This window comes from Dreissena polymorpha, chromosome 7 (assembly GCF_020536995.1).
Source record: "Dreissena polymorpha isolate Duluth1 chromosome 7, UMN_Dpol_1.0, whole genome shotgun sequence".
Taxonomy (NCBI): Eukaryota; Metazoa; Mollusca; class Bivalvia; order Myida; family Dreissenidae; genus Dreissena; species Dreissena polymorpha.
This window is the reverse complement of record NC_068361.1, coordinates 55,648,525-55,668,283: the sequence shown is the minus strand read 5'-3', so window position 1 is coordinate 55,668,283 and position 19,759 is coordinate 55,648,525. Positions and strand designations below refer to the sequence as shown.

At 36.0% G+C, this 19,759-nt stretch overlaps 1 protein-coding gene across 1 annotated transcript in view; it reads right to left on the bottom strand.

Annotated features, from left to right (window-relative positions):
* Positions 1–19,759, bottom strand: part of LOC127838229 (uncharacterized) — a 76,575-nt gene that overhangs the window by 53,967 nt on the left and 2,849 nt on the right. The window contains exons 2-4 of the mRNA XM_052365845.1: positions 10,629–10,727; positions 5,966–6,085; positions 3,352–3,450 (exon numbers count right to left, since the gene is read on the bottom strand). Coding sequence (XP_052221805.1) covers positions 3,352–3,450; positions 5,966–6,085; positions 10,629–10,707 — 298 coding nt within the window. The 5' untranslated portion in view covers positions 10,708–10,727. The remainder of the gene's footprint in view (positions 1–3,351; positions 3,451–5,965; positions 6,086–10,628; positions 10,728–19,759) is intronic.

Genomic DNA, 19,759 nt, shown 5'->3' with positions numbered 1-19,759 from the left:
CGAAAGCATACCAAAACGACAAATAGACCCACCAGAATGACACCAAGGGAAAACAAGAGCACCGCCTTGCGGATGCAGACCGCTCATCTATTTTCTTTTTAAAGATGAAGGGACTCTCATTTTCAATCACAAAGGAGGGAGGGGTGGAGTGAAGAGGGGTGTATAGTGTGGGGTTGTGGACATTTATTACATTATCTTCCAAAAAAGCGAAAAAAAAAATCGGGGGCGGGGGGGGGGGTGGGGGGGGGGGGGGAGATGGGGGGGGGATTTTTTGGGTGCGATGGTTGGACGGTATTTCAAACATAACCGTTAAAAAAAAAATCGGGGGGGATGGGGTATAGTGTGAGGGTGTGGTGGTAATTTGTGAGATGATCTTTAAAAAAAAATAAAAAAAAAAAAAATTGGGGGGGGGGGGGGTGGGGTGGGGGGGGGGGTGGGGGTATAGTGTGAGGGTGTGGTGGTCATTTGTGAGATGATCTTAAAAAAAAATAGGGGGGGGGGGAGGGGGGAGGTGGGGGGAGGGGGGGGAGGGAGGGCACGGGGGACGGTTTGGGTGGAGTCTATTGTGGTATGTCAGGTAAGAGTAGTTTCGTCAAAGTATCAATCAAATCTAATCATAAATAAAGAAGTTATGGCAATTTGAGCAAAATTTAATAATTTGACCTTGAGAGTCAAGGTCATTCAAAGGTCAAGGTAAAATTCAACTTGCCATGTACAGTAACCTCATGATAGCATGAAAGTATTTGAAGTTTGAAAGCAATAGCCTTGATACTTAAGAAGTAAAGTGGATCGAAACACAAAATTTAACCATATATTAAAAGTTACTAAGTCAAAAAAGGGCCATAATTCCGTAACAATGACAACCAGAGTTATGCAACTTGTCCTTTTACTGTACCCTTATGATAGTTTTTGAGTGTTCCAAGTATGAAAGCAATATCTATGATACTTGAGGGGTAAAGTGGACCAAAACATAAATCTTAACCAAATTTTAAATTTTCTAAGTATAAAGGGCCCATAATTCCGTCCAAATGCCAGTCAGAGTTACATAACTTTGCCTGCACGGTCCCCTTATGATAGTCAATAAGTGTTGCAAGTATGAAAGCAATAGCTTTGATACTGTAGGAATAAAGTGGACCAAAACACAAAACTTAATCAAATTTTCAATTATCTAAGTATAAAAAGGGCACATAATTCTGTCAAAATGCCAGTCAGAGTTACATTACTTTGCCTGCACAGTCCCCTTATGATAGTTAGTAAGTGTTGCAAGTATGAAAGCAATAGGTTTAATGCTTAAGGAATAAAATGGACCTAAACACAAAACTTAACCAAAATTTTCAATTTTCTTAGTATAAAAAGGGCACATAATTCTGTCAAAATGCATGCCAGAGTTATCTAACTTTGCCTGCCCAGTCCCCTCATGATAGTAAGTAAGTGTAACAAGTTTGAATGCAATAGCATTGATACTCACTGAGAAAAGTGGACCTAAACGCAAAACTTAACCAAAATTTTCAATTTTCTAAGTATAAAAAGGGCACATAATTCTGTCAAAATGCACGCCAGAGTTATCTAACTTTGCCTGCCCAGTCCCCTCATGATAGTAAGTAAGTGTACCAAGTTTGAATGCAATAGCATTGATACTTTCTGAGAAAAGTGGACCTAAACGCAAAACTTAACCGGACGCCGACGCCAACGCCAACGCCAACGCCGACGCCGACGCCGACGCCAAGGTGATGACAATAGCTCATAATTTTTTTTCAAAAAATAGATGAGCTAAAAATGCATAATTATATTGGTGCCATTTTATCGTTCTGGTAGGTATATTATTTAATGTTTGCGTTTTGGCGACCTTCTTCGAACCCGCCAAACCGCCAATACTATATGGCAAAAAGCAGCCACCATAACATGATATTTCACCAAAAATCGTGGCCATGCAAAGCAACACACAACAAGAGTTTAATCTGTAACCACACGAATGTGGAGCTTAACTGATAAAATTGTTATGGAGATGATGCAAGTATACCTTAACCCGAGCATTACGTAGACGCCGACGTCAAATGATATGGAGATGATGCAATTTTACCTTAACAAGAGCATTACGTATACGCCGACGTAAAATGATATGGAGATGATGCAATTGCAATTTTACCTTAACCAGAGCATTACGTAGACGCCGACGTAAAATGATATGGAGATGATGCAATTTTACCTTAACCAGAGCATTACGTAGACGCCGACGTAAAATGATATGGAGATGATGCAATTTTACCTTAACCAGAGCATTACGTAGACGCCGACGTAAAATGATATGGAGATGATGCAATTTTACCTTGAGCATTACGTAGACGCCGACGTAAAATGATATGTAGATGATGCAATTTTACCTTAACCAGAGCATTACGTAGACGCCGACATAAAACGATATGGAGATGATGCACTTTTACCTTAACCAGAGCATTACGTAGATGCCGACGTAAAATGATATAGAGATGATGCAACTTTACCTTAACCAGAGCATTACGTAGACGCCGACGTAAAATGATATGGGGATGATGCAATTTAACCTTAACCAGAGCATTACGTAGACGCCGACAGTAAAATGATATGGAGATTTGCAAGTTTACCTTAACCGGAGCATTACCTAGACGCCGACGTCAAATCTGATACATGGGTGAGTAGAATAGCTTAACCCATTTATGCCTAGTGGACTCTCCCATCCTTCTAAATTGGATCAATTTATTTCCAAAATTAGGGATTTCTAGTATACTTATTTCTATATTTAGAATATTTCTTACAGAAATTCCTTTAAGCAAACAGCGCAGACCCTGCCTTTTTATCTAGACGCGAGGCATAAATGGGTTAACGTGTCCATAGCGATACCCCCACGCGTCTCAATTCAAACAAAGAATCCTCATCGTTCATTAAAAGGCTATGTTGTATGCCCTTGCATCATAATTAGAATGTACATATTGATGAACATAAATAATACAGCGCAGCTTAGGAAGTGAATACACGAAGGGAAATTGGGAATAACCAGCGTGGGAATGCCATTGAAGTACGGACCAGGGCACATATAGAGATTGAACCCATTTATGCCTAGCGTGTAGAAAAAAAGCCATTGGCAAACAGCGTAGACCCAGATGAGACGCCGCATGATGCGGCGTCTCATCAGGGTCTGCGCTGTTTGCTTAAAGGAAGTTATGTAAGAAATATTCTAAATATAGAAATAAATACTAGACATCCCTATTTTTTTAAATAAATTGATCCAATTTAGAAGAATGAGAGAGTCCACTAGGCATAAATGGGTTAATTCGTTTATTCACGGAAATGCGTGTTGCTAGACATTTTACTGACCGGTAAGACAGCAAAATGACTTGTCCTTCAGAGATACGCAGGTTGAATCACACCCCGAACACGAGGTTGTCCCATTGAGCCGCAAACAGGCAGCTTTATCTGTAATATAATATCAGGAAGACTAAATATGTGTTGAGAATCATGTTACAAAAACGTCACGATAATTCGTGGATTTGAAAAGGACTTGTTAATCGTTATTTGCAAAGTGACAATGTTCAAACACATGAATGCCGTTCATTCTATAAAGAAGTTATACTTCAAATTTAAACAAGTGAAATAGTACTTCTGACTCAGAAAAATGTAAAACTTCCTGGTGCATGTATTCATGATCATCAATCGATATTGATGCAATTATTAAAGTAGTGTCTAGCGTTTGAAATCAATAATTTGTGGGGAAAACCAATGTCTTAAACAGAATTCTACATTTTGAAATATTCTGTGCTCTGTTAAAGCCTGAATTGCCCAGCAGCCGCGGGTTAGATTTAGCTGTCAGAGATGCCGAGTTTGAAAACCGGAGAAGCAATATTTGTATTCGTTATGTATCCAGTTTTATCGTGTTATCATACTTATAAATGACTTCCGTATTCCAAATATTGCACGAATGTGTTTATACATTTACTGAAATGTTTCATAACTACAAAAATATGCGAAGAAGTCCCTTGTGGGAAAATGTATTTGAAGGAAATATAGTTAATGAAAAAATGTCCGCATATATGTATGTGTATTTGATGGAAATGTCCATATGCATAATACATGTTTTGGAAAGAAACTGAATAACTTGAGAATACTCACCACCAGATATGAAATCAAATACATTAACATAAGACTTACTTCTATAGCAAGATAGTTATGGCAGCAAATGATCCATCTTATACAATGACACATAAATAACATCTTTATATTATGAGACGGAGCATATAAGATTGATAATAGTAATTTTATTGCAAAATAAAAAATACCGACAAGATGGTGAGACATAATAACGCATAGAATTTTGACAGTTTGAGTCTAAATAGCAACTTCGTGTAGTTATTAAATAAATTTAAAAAGGAAATTATCATATTTGTTTTCAGTTGAAGTTAAATACCTTGGAATGAACGTTTTTGTAGCAGATTTGATAGTGTCAGTCTAAACGCTTTTATTAACCGCTGCTGATTTACGAAATAAATGTCCGCTTGGCTCAAACCCAAGTAAGTGAAATACTGTGAAGTGATTATGTCAAGGCATTTTCAATAACTATTTAATGCCTTATAAGTTAAACAGGGCGTTGACAATGATGTGACATATGCCCCTCGAATAATAATACATATGTTTTTAATTTCGGCGGTTTGGAGGGCATGCCATTTATAAATGAACAAGCAAATTTGTTGAATTGATATCCCCCGCCAAAAAAATTGTGTTTATGGATGGGTGCAAATCCCTTGATATACAGTGTAATCATTAAATAATCAAGAGTAGGGTAATTGCTGTTATGTATTGCGATTCAATTAAGCTCATTGATATCTATACACCCATGAAGTTTCATGTAGAAATTTTGTAGCGTATCTGAGATATAGCCTTCAAAAGCTACATGATAGAAAAACAACACAGGACAATAACTTTTATTTAAGAAATCGATGGGTTATGGTTCTTAAGCATGGCACTTCTCCTCATTTATATAAATACACACATGAAGTTTCATGTTGAAGTCTTAAGTGGTATCTGAGATATAGCCGTGAAAAGTTACATCAAATAAAAAACAGCAAAGGGCAATATATCTTATTAATGAAAGTGTATGGTTCTGGTTCTTGTGCATCGTACTTCTCCTCATTGATATATATACACCTATACGGACGGACGGACAACGCCAATGCTCTATCCCTCCGCCTTTAGCGGGGGATAAGAAAGAACAATACACAAGGATATATATTATAAAAAATATTATAATAAGTTCATTACACTTCTCTTTGAATTGTGACGTTTACCTAACAACTATGAATATCATAATTGTTTATTACACCTTCACTGGTCATCATAGAGAAAATGCAACAACATTATATTAAAATAATTTAAGGCAACACAAATTATACAACGCTATGTAAAGGTAATGACAAATTGACATTGCCCTTTCACTGAGGAGCGATAAAGGTATAAAAAACAATAATTCACAAAGTTTGAAATTGATTTTGACCTTGACTTTTAATAAAGGGGAGTGTCAGTTGGATATCTGATTGTATGAAATTCCAAGAAATATAGAAATTCCCGAAGGTATAAAATGTTAAAGATCAATAACAGAAAATCTCGACCTTTGACCTCTAATTCTGGTCATGAACTTTCACAATTTAAAATGGAAGTTGTATGGGCACGACCTGGTTATGGGAATCTATAATCTGAAGTTATCGTGACCATCGACATTGACCTTGCACCACTGAGCAAGGGAGTTTTACGCGCGACATCTTGGTTTGTCATGGGTCATTGAATTCTGAAGTAGTATTATACCCACATAAAGTAAAAGTTAATAAGCAAACACGAAACAGATCCACATTCACAAGGACGGACGGTCCGGTCCGGACGGGCTTCTATATAGCCTCCTTCAGGTGCATAAAGATAACATCGCGTTTTCATGGCAACCTACCAACAAGCGTTGTCAGGCAGCACAGTCCTGGAGCTGTAGAATTCGCGTCTTTTATACAAGTTCCGGATGAGCACTTGGCGCAATCATTGACGACAGCGCCACCGAACCACTGACAAGGTCCTTCAAATATACACATACGTTCTATTTAAGCTGAGGGGACCTCTAGTTTATAATGTTGGACTGATAAAACTAACGAACTTTGCAGTTAATCATGAAATGTTTGCTGAAAATGATCAAATGGTCGTTAAATGAGTTTCATTGAATGCGTACCGCATTTTGTTTTCATATAATGGCACTGTTAACTTTGCAAGGCTTACATGTGTAGTTGCACGCCGCAATAACGCCTAATTGTAATTCGATGCATATTTTTTAAACCTGACAGGTAATTTGTAAACAATTATAAAATCTAGAATGTTATTTTTTTCTTCAAAATTTGAATTTGTTATAGATAAAAACTTAAAGCAAAAGTTACTTAGTAAACCATTTGTGTCATTGTGTGATAATGAGATTATACAATATCAGATATGTTCTCACGACACGCGACAATGAGGTTATACAATATCAGATATGTTCTCACGACACGTGACAATGCGGTTATACAATATCCGATATGTTCTCACGAGAGGCGACAATGAGGTTATACAATTTCAAACATGTTCTCACGACAGGCGACAATGAGGTTATACACTATCAGATATGTTCTCACGACACGTGACAATGAGGTCATACAATATCAGATATGTTCTCACGACACGTGAGAACGAGGTTATACAATATCAGCTATGGTCTCACGACACGTGACAACGAGGTCATACAATATCAGATATGTTCTCACGACACGTGACAATGAGGTTATACAATATCAGATATGCTCTCACGACACGCGACCTATGTGACAATGAGATTATATAATATCAGATATGTCCTCACGACACGCGACAATGAGGTTATACAATATCAGATATGTTCTCACGACACGTGACAATGAGGTTATACAATATCAGATATGCTCTCACGACACGCGACCTATGTGACAATGACATTATACAATATTAGATATTTATTTTATGCTTTCCGGTAGTTTATAGAGAAATATCAGTGAATTAAAACTGATATTTTAACTGTTTCAATCAATGAAAATTATCAGTAAAAATTATCGATAATTTTCATTGTTTACTGTGAAATGACGTCATTTTTTTGACGAAATGACGTCATTTTTCCAGCGAAATTCTGTAGTTAAACTCTGTAACAATGTATATAAACTGTGAAAAAAAGCATAAAATAAAAAGAAAATTTGTTGGATTCGGTGGAATATCGATTTAAATTCACTCGTGATCATTGAAAATATATTTTTTCACTCGTAGCTGCGCCACTCGTGAAAATATTATTTTCTATGATCACTCGTGAATTAAAATCGATAATCCACCGAATCCAACAAATATCCTCTATGTTCTCACGACACGCGATTTGTGTTCACGAGACGAAGACGGAAAATAGGCGTTGTTTATTCTTTAACAAACTATCGGCGAGGCCTAATGTTGTGAAAGTAAAATGCGCTTGATCAAACGCGCGATCTATAAAACTTTTAACAAATACTTTTTGCATTACGCTGCGCAGTAAACACAGTGGTAACACATTTGTTATTTATTTACATTTATAAAAACTGTTTACTTTAAGTTAATGTGGCATTCAATAAGCATTTATTAGCTTAATATTTAAATTGTCAATTATATACATGCAAGGTCGAATTAATTTTACAAATGTTTGTAAATATTTTTTTATCACATGCTATACCCTGTTTCCCATGTTATATAACCGTTACATTTTTTTTATTTAATGCTTTCCGGTGGTTTATAGAGAAATATCAGTGAATTAAAACTGATAATTTCACTGTTTGAAACAGTGAAAATTATCAGTGAGAATTATCGATAATTTTCATTGTTTACTGTGAAATGACGTCATTTTTTTTACGAATTCTTTAGTTAAACTTTTAGTCAAAATTCTTTAGTTAAACTTTTGAACAATGTATATTAACTGTGCAAAATGCATTAAATAAAAAGAAAATTTGTTGGATTTGGTGGTTTATCGATTCTAATTCACTCGTGATCAAAGAAAAAATATATTTTCACTCGTGGCTGCGCCACTCTTGAAAATATTATTTTCTATGATCACTCGTGAATTAAAATCGATAATCCACCGGCTCCAACAAATACCCTCTATATATTTCACATGTGTAATACAACATTTTTAAGCGTTTTCATTGGCTTAGTTTTCGTTTATTGACCAATCGCATTTTGTTATTTTTGCTGAAATGACGTTGCAACGTCAAATGACGTCACGAAATGTAAACAACATTCGGGATTTAGCATTATGTTTGCGTAAATATTTATTTAATTTGCTCATTAAAAAGCATGTGATAAAAAATATCTGACACTCGTTGTCATATCATATCATATTTTATTAAACTCGTCGAGGAAATTTGTTTGTAAGCTCGCCAAAGGCTCGCTTACTAACAAAATTCCTGAACTCGTTTAATAAATATGGTATGATATGACAACTCGTGCCAGATCCTATATGTATTTTATAGTGTTTGGAGTGTTGACAATCACGGAAAGGCACATGTGTGATTTCGATGATAAAAAGGCGGGGCATTTAATAGAACAAGTCTACTACAGGTATTATACATATAAATTAAATAAATAATAAATATTCTTGGTAAAATCAACATGATTTACGGCTAAATCTTTTAATTGAGGTTATAATCGACGGTTTGTCGTTCAGGTGCCTGTTTTCAAACCAATGGGGCTATCGCATGTGTGGTGTAATTCTTAACATTTGGAACTCCAAACCGTTGGTTACTACCGTAATAAAAAGAACATTCAGACGAAAATAATTTATTCAGTAAACCCCACTTTTGACACACTGTCATATTAATGAACAACCTGGCCGACCAAAACTGTATATGGACAGAAACCGGAGGTTCCTGGTTGGTTATTATTTTTTCACAGGGTCTTTAGTAGGATTTATGATGTTATAAATATCCCCCGAGCGTTTGCTTAACCCTTTGTATGCTGGGAAATTTGTCGTATGCTAAAATGTCGTCTGCTGAATTTAAAAAATTAGCATTTTCTTCGATTTTTTTTTCAAAGAATATTATCAGAATAGCAAACAGATCTTGATGAGACGCCACTTTCTGTGGCGTTCTATCTGGATCCCAACTGTTTGCAAAGGCCTTCAAAATTCGATTCCAGCACTGAAAGAGTTAAACATAGCGGTACGTGTTTCCGAACATTTCCGTTCAACGAATATAAGTAGGCGCTTATTAAAACGTACACAAGAATTCAACGTTGATGAGCACTTGTTTTTATTAAGAATCTGCATGTTCGACTGTTATTTTCAGTTCAACATATTTGGTTCAGTATTTTTGTAAATACATGTAAATATCATAAACATATTTCGGGGTAAAGCAAATGTTTGCCCCCGACCCCCCCCCCCCCCCCCCCCCCCCTCGAAATGTAATGTCCATTTCGGCCTTTGGTATTGGAAGACATCACGTTTTAGGTTATAATAAAACAAGCAAATTTGTTGAATTGATATCCCCGTCAAATAAATGTTGATTATGGATGGATGTAAAACTAAAAGAAATTGTATAAATGAAGGGTTGTGCCTGGTAATTGAGAACAATTACAACAGGAAATTTTGAGAATTCATTTAGTATGGTAGAATCCTTACCAAATAAGGCATATTTAATCAAAATGAGTGATCTTTACCTTTTTGTATGACTTTGACCATGACCCTAGCAACCTGGATCTTATATTTGACACTCAGCTGGATAATGGAGAACAATTGTGGACAGTTATTACAGAATCCATTCTATCATAGTAAAGGAATGACTAAATAATGAATAATTCATCAAACTTGTGACCTTTGATCTCAATGTGTGAGCTTGACCTTAGCCCCTAGGATTATGGGTGTTGAATGTGAAGCACCCTAGATGATTGAGAACAACTATGGCAAGTTTCATGGCTCTGGCTCATGTGTTAATGAAGATAAAGCTCTACGCTTATATTACAAAGCATTTTTCAAGAAACAAAGGGCCATAGCTCCGTTATTAACAGATGGTGTACAATGCCATTTGGCGTGCATCATCCTCTTATCCATATTTATACTCATACCAAGTTTCAATGAAATCCACCAAAGCACTTCCAAGGTATGGCTCCGGCCACAAAAGTGAGCATTTTTTCAAGATACAAAGAGCCATAAATCCGTTATTAACAGATGGTGTACAATGCCATTTGGCGTGCATCATCCTCTTATCCATATATATAATCATACCAAGTTTCAATGATATCCGCCAAAGCACTTCCAAGATAAGGCTCTGGACGGAAGGAAGGAAAGACGGACGGACGGACAACACCAGAACAATATCCATCCGCCTATGGCAGGGCATAATAAATATCATAGGCATGTTTTGGGGTATAGTACATATTAAATGTAATATTAGTACACAGCGCATTTGAAAAAACATCTATGCGCATACATGCACATACACCCATCAAACATACAACATTGGTCCAGTTCTAAAATGTGGGACTCCATTCGAATTAAGGTTTGTTATTGAATAAGAAAATTAAAAAAATGCAGGCCAATGCAAAATACATACCTGGAACATTGGGCTTTGGCGACTGGCCGAACGCTAATGGTGCACAAACAGCCAGCAGAACCGCAAAGAGCAGCATCATGACGTGGGCGACAATTTTATCTGAAAATATATGCGTCTTGTTCTGTGAAAATTGGGCAAACTGCATGTGCATAAAGTGTCGTCTCCGATTAGCCTGTGAAGCCGCACTGGCTAATCAGAGACGACTCTTTCCGCTTGTATAACATTTTTCGTTAAAATGAAGTCTCTTCTTAGCAAAAATCCAATTTAGGCAAAAAGTGTCGTCTTTGATTAGCCTGTGCGGACTGCACATGCTAATCTGGTATGACACTTTACGCACATGCATTAAGCCCAGTTTTCTCAGAACAAGGCTAAATTCATCTGAAAATGGAACATATAAACTCATCGAACGATATCACGCTGGCATGGCAAGAATTTAGAGCGGAATGCTATTAATTTGTTACGCGCAATATATGAACGCTGCATTTCTTTTTATGTATAATGCTATTCAAGTTAAATGGTTTTTCCGAGCCTTTGTATTATACATGATGTGTTCATAGTTTGTTTAACCTAAATTTTGTCAAAATACGAATGAATGTATCGCTTTCTTGGTGCAAAAGGTACCATGCTACATTGAAATATGAAGGCACATGGTACCTTTTTGCGCCAATGGGGCGATATAGGTAATTATTTTTTTCCTGGTTGAGTGCTTGTTTGGTTATATATTTTGAAACATTTAGCCTAGTGTATTTTCCATCGTCAACAGCTCGTGACCATGAGTATCGTTATCCTCTAGTATCGATGAGTATTTCATTTGCATTAAAGGCCATTGATGTTTGTCGCAATTTTTCGGCGACTGATAGTGCACAAACAATCCCTTATTGCCTTTAGATATATTTTATCCAAGCATATTATAAACCCTTAATCTGGTGATCTAGTATTCACGTCCGCTCATGCGGTATAAACTATATGGAGTTGATAGGAATTCGTTTCACGCATTCACCTAAAATGATATGAACTTTCAGTGCACGATTTTAACATCTTAAAGCGCTTTTACTAATATTTACACAGTTTTAGCTGTTTCTTATCTGAAAGAACACAATATCCGAATCGATCGTGCACAACAGACGGTCATAGTTGGCAGCCGCTTTATAGATGGTTAGGTTAAAGGTCACATAACCTCAAACCGGAACTCCTGTTTTTAGGGTTACATGCAGTCAGTTTGATACTTAGCACACATTGTTGAGTGCATGCTAGCCTAGGATTTGTAAAATACATTGCAAATGGTTAGTTCTGGTATCAACTTGAACTTATATTTGTAAGCAATAAGAAAATAAGCCATTTTTGTGCTCTACTTTTTGTGTTGATGGTTCCCGGCTTTGAAAGTAGGTCATACTATTTGAGCCCAAAATGGTTGTCTGCACAGCTGTCAAAACCGGTTTGCCTATTCTAAGGTAAATATTTTGAGTTAGCGCGTATAGAATTTAATGAAATGCATTTTTTTCAAAAGATTATGCATTTATCTTTCCAATGATGTATGATGATATAGTGGGTATGCGCTTGATCATGGTAAAAATTGATATCGAACTTCAACTATTTTATATGTAATATATAGAAGGAAATTAATTGCGCATGCGTAACCTTTAAGCACATCCGACCAAGTTAGTCGTCTGCCAGAATTTTGACAATTGACCATCAAAAACTCTCTGTATTGCAAAACATAACTGCCAGATGTCATTTTGACCCAAATTAGGGCTGTTTGCAATTGGGCGGTTGCACTTGGGGTCATAAGGGGGATAAATGCTGGAAAATCACACCGAAACCTGTTCCGGAGACATATTCTAAGACTACTTAAACACTCGGTATTTTTTTCAGTGACATTTTGACATTAATTTGCATCAATCTCAATAATGAACCTAATGCAGGTCTTTATTTCATCTGTAATTATTATTTATGTTTACTTTTTGAGCCTTTTACTGTTAAAAATGCCCGCCAATTTTGGACCGACACTGCTATCTGCCTTCGCCTTCAACCCCGTCAGGCAGATCTACTCAGAATAACACTACTTTGCCTTATTTTTCCTGTTTGGATATCTTGCAGAGTTTAAGTAAAATCAAGTATCCAGCTGAAAACACAAAAATGATAATAATATTATGCTTCTATTCTGGAGGAATGTTGTTGTGATAGACACTGCGTGAAAAACACCAAGGAATCTGTATTTAAGTGACCTCAATATTATGCGTAAACCTAAGTGTGCATTTGTAGGCGGTGTCGGAATGGGTCTTTAGCTCTGCCTGAACTGTCGTCCAATTGGTTTACAAGCCCGGCTGAAGTGACAGGCCATCAAAAACTGTACAGCATGACTGATTCGGAGACGGCCCTCAACACTCGCCCAGTCGTGTCGAGAGGATCAATAAAATCTATTGTAAAATGATTTTTTTAATATCCTGGCACACTTTTGTCACCAAAATTAGGAAAATTGGGTGTTTTACATTTACTGCAGCTCTTAAACCACATTTTGTGGCGATAACTTTGCCAGTGTGCCCGACAATGTGATGCCGGCGTGGTGAATTAATCATTTGCAGCAAATAAAGCAACAAAGACTATTGAAAGCTTACTCTAATTGTATCTAACTTACATTAGTTGGCACCGTAATGGGTAAATGTGTACAACAAACCTTTTTGTTTTCTCAGATTACACGGAATTGAGCACCCGGGCCAGACTGACATTTTCCGGAGCCTGCCCGAGACGGAACTCGAGCCGAGGAATCATAGGTCCAGGTGTGACAAAAGACTTAAAGCTCATGTTTGACGATGACTTTTTTTAGTCAGGAAGTCAAGTGTGTTGTTTTTTCATTCAAGCAAGCCCGTTTGTTGGGTCAAATGACATTAGAAATGCTGCTTCTACATGGATTTTACCTAAAATGTGCCAAATTAAAAAAAATTGTTCGAATCCGGTTCAAAACCTGCTTTGATGCACAAATATTGTCATTGATGATTTTTTTCACTTATAAAGTCATATTTTACATCAGCTTTGCCTATTAGAATAGAAAGTGATGCCTTGTATGGAGTCTAAGTGTTGCATGTATGATGTAACCAAGTTTGGCTTTTCTACCTTAATTCTTGACGCGAAACGCTGTTACGCATGGCGCTTTCAACGGCAACTTTTATGAATAAATATGTGTGTCATTGTACCGTAACCTTGTGATCTTTCTCAAAACAGATTACACCTGTGGGAAAAGTGCCTCTAATTCAAATTTGAAGGGGTTGAATTCTCTTAAAGATCACATAACCCCAAACCGGAACTCCTGTTTTTAGGGTTACATGCAGTCAGTTTGATACTTATCACACATTGTTGAGTGCATGCTGCCTAGGATTTGTAAAATACATTGCAAATGGTTAGTTTTGGTATCAACTTGAATGTATATTTGTAAGCAATAAGAAAATAAGCTCTACTTTTTGTGTTGATGGTTCCCGGCTGTGAAAGTAGGTGAATACTATTTGAGCCCAAAATGGTTGTCTACACAGCTGTCAAAACCGGTTTGCCTATTCTAAGGTAAATATTTTGAGTTAGCGCGTATAGAATTTAATGACATGCATTTTTTTTTAAAGATTATGCATTTATCTTTCCAATTATGTATGATGATATAGTGGGTATGCGCTTGATCATGGTAAAAATTGATATCGAACTTCAACTATTTTATATGTAATATAGATGGAAATTAATTGCGCATGCGTAACCTATTATGTTATTATTGTAGACCAATGAACTGAAGTTATTATATTTGAAGCGCATACCTGTGCTCGACCTTCTGTGCGGAAGTACAAAGATGGTATACAGCGAATTACCAGTCACACATGAATATCCATCAAATATAGTCAAGGAATGTTCATATCTAAAGGTTACAGGCTGTTTTCAAATTATTTAATGGTTTACTCTCACTATGGTGGTCGTTATTTATGTGAAGTTTATGACGTCCATCAAGATGAAACACACAAAATACACTAATACTGATAATTATCAGTTAAGAACAGCGTTTACCACTTTACACTATCGTATAATAATCCACTTATGCGGCGCATAAGCGTGGCAGAAACAAAACAGTTTTTTAACCCATTTATGCCTAGTGGACTCTCCCATCCTTCTAAATTGGATCAATTTATTTCAAAAATTAGGGATGTCTAGTATATAAATTTATATATTCAGAATATTTTTTACAGAAATCCCTTCGAGCAAACAGCGCAGACCCTGATGAGACGCCGCATCATAAACTACATTATGTATGACGACGTGGATCTCAGAACAATAAATTTGTCGATAAGTTATCTAAAGAGGTATGTCTGTATAATTCAGTTACTCAATAAAACCTGTATTCGAAGAGCTTTTAAAATAAAACAATGGTATTAAATAAACACTTGTTTGTGGTAATTTATTAGATATTATGTTATTTACCCATTTATGCCTAGCGTCTAGAAAAGGCATTGGCAAACAGAGTAGACCCAGATGAGACGCCGCATGATGCGGCGTCTCATCAGGGTCTGCGCTGTTTGCTTAAGGGAATTTCTGTACGAAATATTCTAAATATGGAAATACATATACTAGACATCACTAATTTTGGAAATAAATTGATCCAATTTAGAAGGATGGGAGAGTCTACTAGGCATAAATGGGTTAATCTTAGTTCATGTTTATACTCGCAATGGTAAGGCGAACGATAAAGCAAAGAAAGCAATGTTGTAGTTGCATCGCATTTTGGCACTGGACTTAGACAGATAACGCATATCATATTGCATAACCGATGTACGGTTTTAACCCTTTTCATGCTGGGAAATTTGTCGTCTGCTTAAATGTTGTCTGCTGAATTTCTAAAATTAGCATTTTCTTCTATTTGTTTCAAAGAATATTATTAGAATAGCAAACAGTTTCGATCCTGATGAGACGCCACGTTCTGTGGCGTCTCATCTGAGACGCCACGTTCTGTGGCGTCTCATCTGGAGCCAAGCTGTTTGCAAAGGCCTTCAAAATTCGGTTCCAGCACTGAAAGAGTTAATAACAATTAGTGCAATGCACTACAGCGTTCATACTCAGCGTTTTTCGGGACAAGCCGAGATAAACCTCTAAGACCGGACGATGGGAATCGCAACATTCCCTGAAACCAGATTACAACCGAGAACTACTATGTGTCTTATTGCCATGGACTACTTTTCAATAGCGTAATAACACCGCCCTGTGCTGGGTCGGATGTCAATTTACGCTTATCGGTAATGACTGATGAGATCTGAGTGCAATACAGTGTCACACTATCTGATCCTCTCGTTCCGGCACACATCTCGTTAACATCAGAAAGTCATCTGCACTACAAATAACCATCATCAAAATATTCACATAGCCAATATTGACATCAAATAATGTGTGCATTTTGAATATATAAAATAGAATTTTAAATTGGCGGCAGTTTAAGTGCACGTTGTCTGTTGATGCAAATATCTTGATAATATGCATGTACCACATGAATACCTCAAAGCAAAAGTATAATATTCCTTTTCAGCCTTATGAAAAGGGCGTTAAAGGGATCTTTTCACGTTTTGGTAAATTGACAAAATTGAAAAAAGTTGTTTCAGATTCGCAAATTTTCGTTTTAGTTATGATATTTGTCAGGAAACAGTAATACTGAACATTTACCATGGTCTAATATAGCCGTTATATGCATATTTGACGATTTAAAAACCTGAAAACTATAAAGCGTTGCAACGCGAAACGATTGAATAATTTGGAGAGTTCTGTTGTTGTCGTTTAATTTTGTAAAACTACCAAGATTGCTTATATGAAGTATAAAATACGTCTCATATTAATTTTTGGCAGGATGGCCGAGCGGTCTAATTGGTTTTTACTCCAGGACTCCGGGGTGACTGGTTCGAGCCCTGCGGCGGGCTACTTTTTCCCTTTTTTAAAATTTTATTCTTGATTTTTTACTGGAGCTTTTTAGATCCAATGTTTACATTTATCAATATAAAGCATTTAATGACAAACTTCAAAACATGCCAAAATCTGTGAAAAGGCCCCTTTAACAGACATGGTAAAGTGAAAGTGAAATAGTTTTATGGTTTTATATCGACATTGTTTCTTAATTGCATTTGAAAGAAACATTATTACATAAATAAGGTGATATAAATGGTCATTAGGAATTACACATTATATTCTTATATTTAAAACACGTCGAACCATATCTGTATGCATATTTGTATATCATCTTGGATGCAGATATATAATATAATTCAATAGTATCTTAACTTATATTTTATCATGACCACCATATGTTTGAAATTATATTTCAACTTGGAAATGCGTTGTACAATAAATAAGGAAATAATAGTGTAAAATAACAACGTTAATTGGGCATACCTGCGTATTATATTTCAAATACCAATTCAAATTACAATAACTATACAGGTGGATATTCGAAATGGAAGTCACGATTCAGTTGTGTTTATTTCCTCTCTTTTGTGTCGCTGCGTCGTGATCGTGACATGAGTCAACGCCACGTGACCAAAGGGCGGTGTAAATAAGGCACACTTGAAATTTAAAAGAACTTATTAATATAGTTTGGCATTGAAATTCGTCATAAAATGTTCTTAACCAATACATGATCGGAACGAAAAAACTCCAATGTAAAACAAGAATACAATTCAAGAAAACAAGTTCATTCCCACCTGGTCTCTTACAACTGACAGTTGGCTTAAAAAGCTATAGCCTAAGCCACTCTCGGCCATCCGGGCTGTTAAAACGCGACCTGCATTTTATGATATGTATAAGCAATCTACGTATAGTTTAAAAAATATTACTAAAACAACAGAAACAATTGAAAGTATTCAATAGTTTTGCGCTTGTAACCCTTGATAATTGTATCGATTTCTCATGATATTAATTTAACCCAATTATGCCTAGCGTCTAGAAAAAGACCTTGGCAAACAGCGTAGACCCAGATGAGACGCCGCATGATGCGGCGTCTCATCAGGGTCTGTTCTGTTTGCTTAAAGGAATTTCTGTAAGAAATATTCTAGAAATAAATATACTAGACACGCCTAATTTTGGAAATAAGTTGATCCAATTTAGAAGGATGTGAGTGTCCACTAGGCATAAATGGGTTAATTCATAAAACTACTTCATAAGAGATATTTCGCTCACATCCTTGTACACTGTACATCACTGCGCTCACTGCACATCAGAACAGTGGTCTTTTATTGGTTGAATATGTGACAACAATTGGACAATTTTCATTTCGACAATCATTGGACAAGTTCTTTTTAATCCTTTTTAAGCATTTTAAATAACTCCTTAATTTAGAATAAACCGGTACTGGAACAAATGTCGCGACCCTATAACTATTGTTTGGAACAAATGTCGCGACCCTATAACTATTGTTTGGAACAAATGTCGCGACCCTATAACTATTGTTTGGAAGAAATGTTGCGACCTTATAACTAGTGTTTGATGCTCCTGTATTTGCATTTCTTCAAAAATAACCTTAGTTTTTTTTCTTTAAAACGCGAATACTGCATCACTTATTTAAAATTAACGAATCAATTTTTTACAATACGTCTATCCCTATCATTTTGTGAAGATTTACAGGTTTTTATAAGCAAAACAAAGACATAATACAAATTAGTTAAAAGGAGACAAAATAAAGTAACATATAACAAAGCTAGGAAAGAAAAGAACATGTACATTACATAATATTATGCAACATGGAAACAAACATTTAGAAAAAAAGACTGCCTACTATATGTGCGTTGAACAACATGTCTAACATCGAGTTATTACACACATTAGTTTCGATTAATATTTTGATGTGTAGCGTGGAATGTGTATATACTGTATTGCTATTGCTAATGTATTTTATTGTGCAAGTATAATTAATGAGCCTCGTTCTGAGAAAACTGGGCTTAATGCACGTGCGTAAAGTGTCGTCTCAGATAATCAGGGACGACACTTTCCGCTTTTATGGTATTTTTAGTTTCAAGGAAGTCCCTCATTACCGAAAATCAAGTTTAGGCGGAGAGTGTCATCCCTGATTAGTCTGGGATGACTCTTTACGCACATGCATTATGCCCAGTTTTCTCAGAACAAGCATGATATTACTTCAATCCTCTAACATTGTCAAAAGCGTATGCAGATTTCATACACAGAGTCTATTTAATAAAAAACTTCAGCAAATGTCCTACAACTACATATTTCATTGGTGTAGATATCAAGCATCAAATCCATCTTAATTGAGCTATAATAGTTCAATGTATAATTCGAATAAAAACATAACCGTGACCAAATTCATCCGTTTAAAGCTGATTAAGGTTCATGTAGAGGCTTCATTTTGAAAAATGTGGGACCCCTAGCATTGAACTCAAATTTGACTAAAGGAAGAGTGCCACATTGAAAATGTATACATATATGCTTTAAAGGATGTTTTTCCTTCAAACTGCTACCAATTTTGTACATCAACGTATCATAACATCCACAAAATCAATCACAATACAAAGCGATTTTAACACTAAAATAAACATTATTTTCAAAAATCTGAATCATGTTTATTCCACGTATTTCGGCGGAAAATTATATAACTAGTGAATAATATCGACATTGACGAGGGCAAGTTACGCTTTAATAGTAAAAAAAGTTTACATATCTAGAAATATCAAAACTCGAACACATGTCATTTCATCACCATGGGGGAGGCCATTTTTAAATCAATAAAATAGAAAGAAACATGCTAAAAACTCACTCATCGCCTAATTGACATTCCAAACGGTTGACGATGACAAATGCATTGGATTGTAATCTTTCCGTTGATGTTTGCAAACTGCACGATCAGACCTCATAAACACTCAAAAGAATAACTATGTAAGAAGCATTTCACCAATGTTTACAATCGTTGTCGAATCACACGACATATATTATTGCGCATAAAATAGTACGCTTACAGACTGATAAAAAGATCGATACGTAACTCTGTTCAATACATCACGGTATACTATTCTATAGATAATATATAATAATACATCGCTTTAACAATCTAAAAGTAGAAATAATTATTTTAAACGGAGTTTTTAATAACGAAAGTGAAAACAACGGAAGTTGGA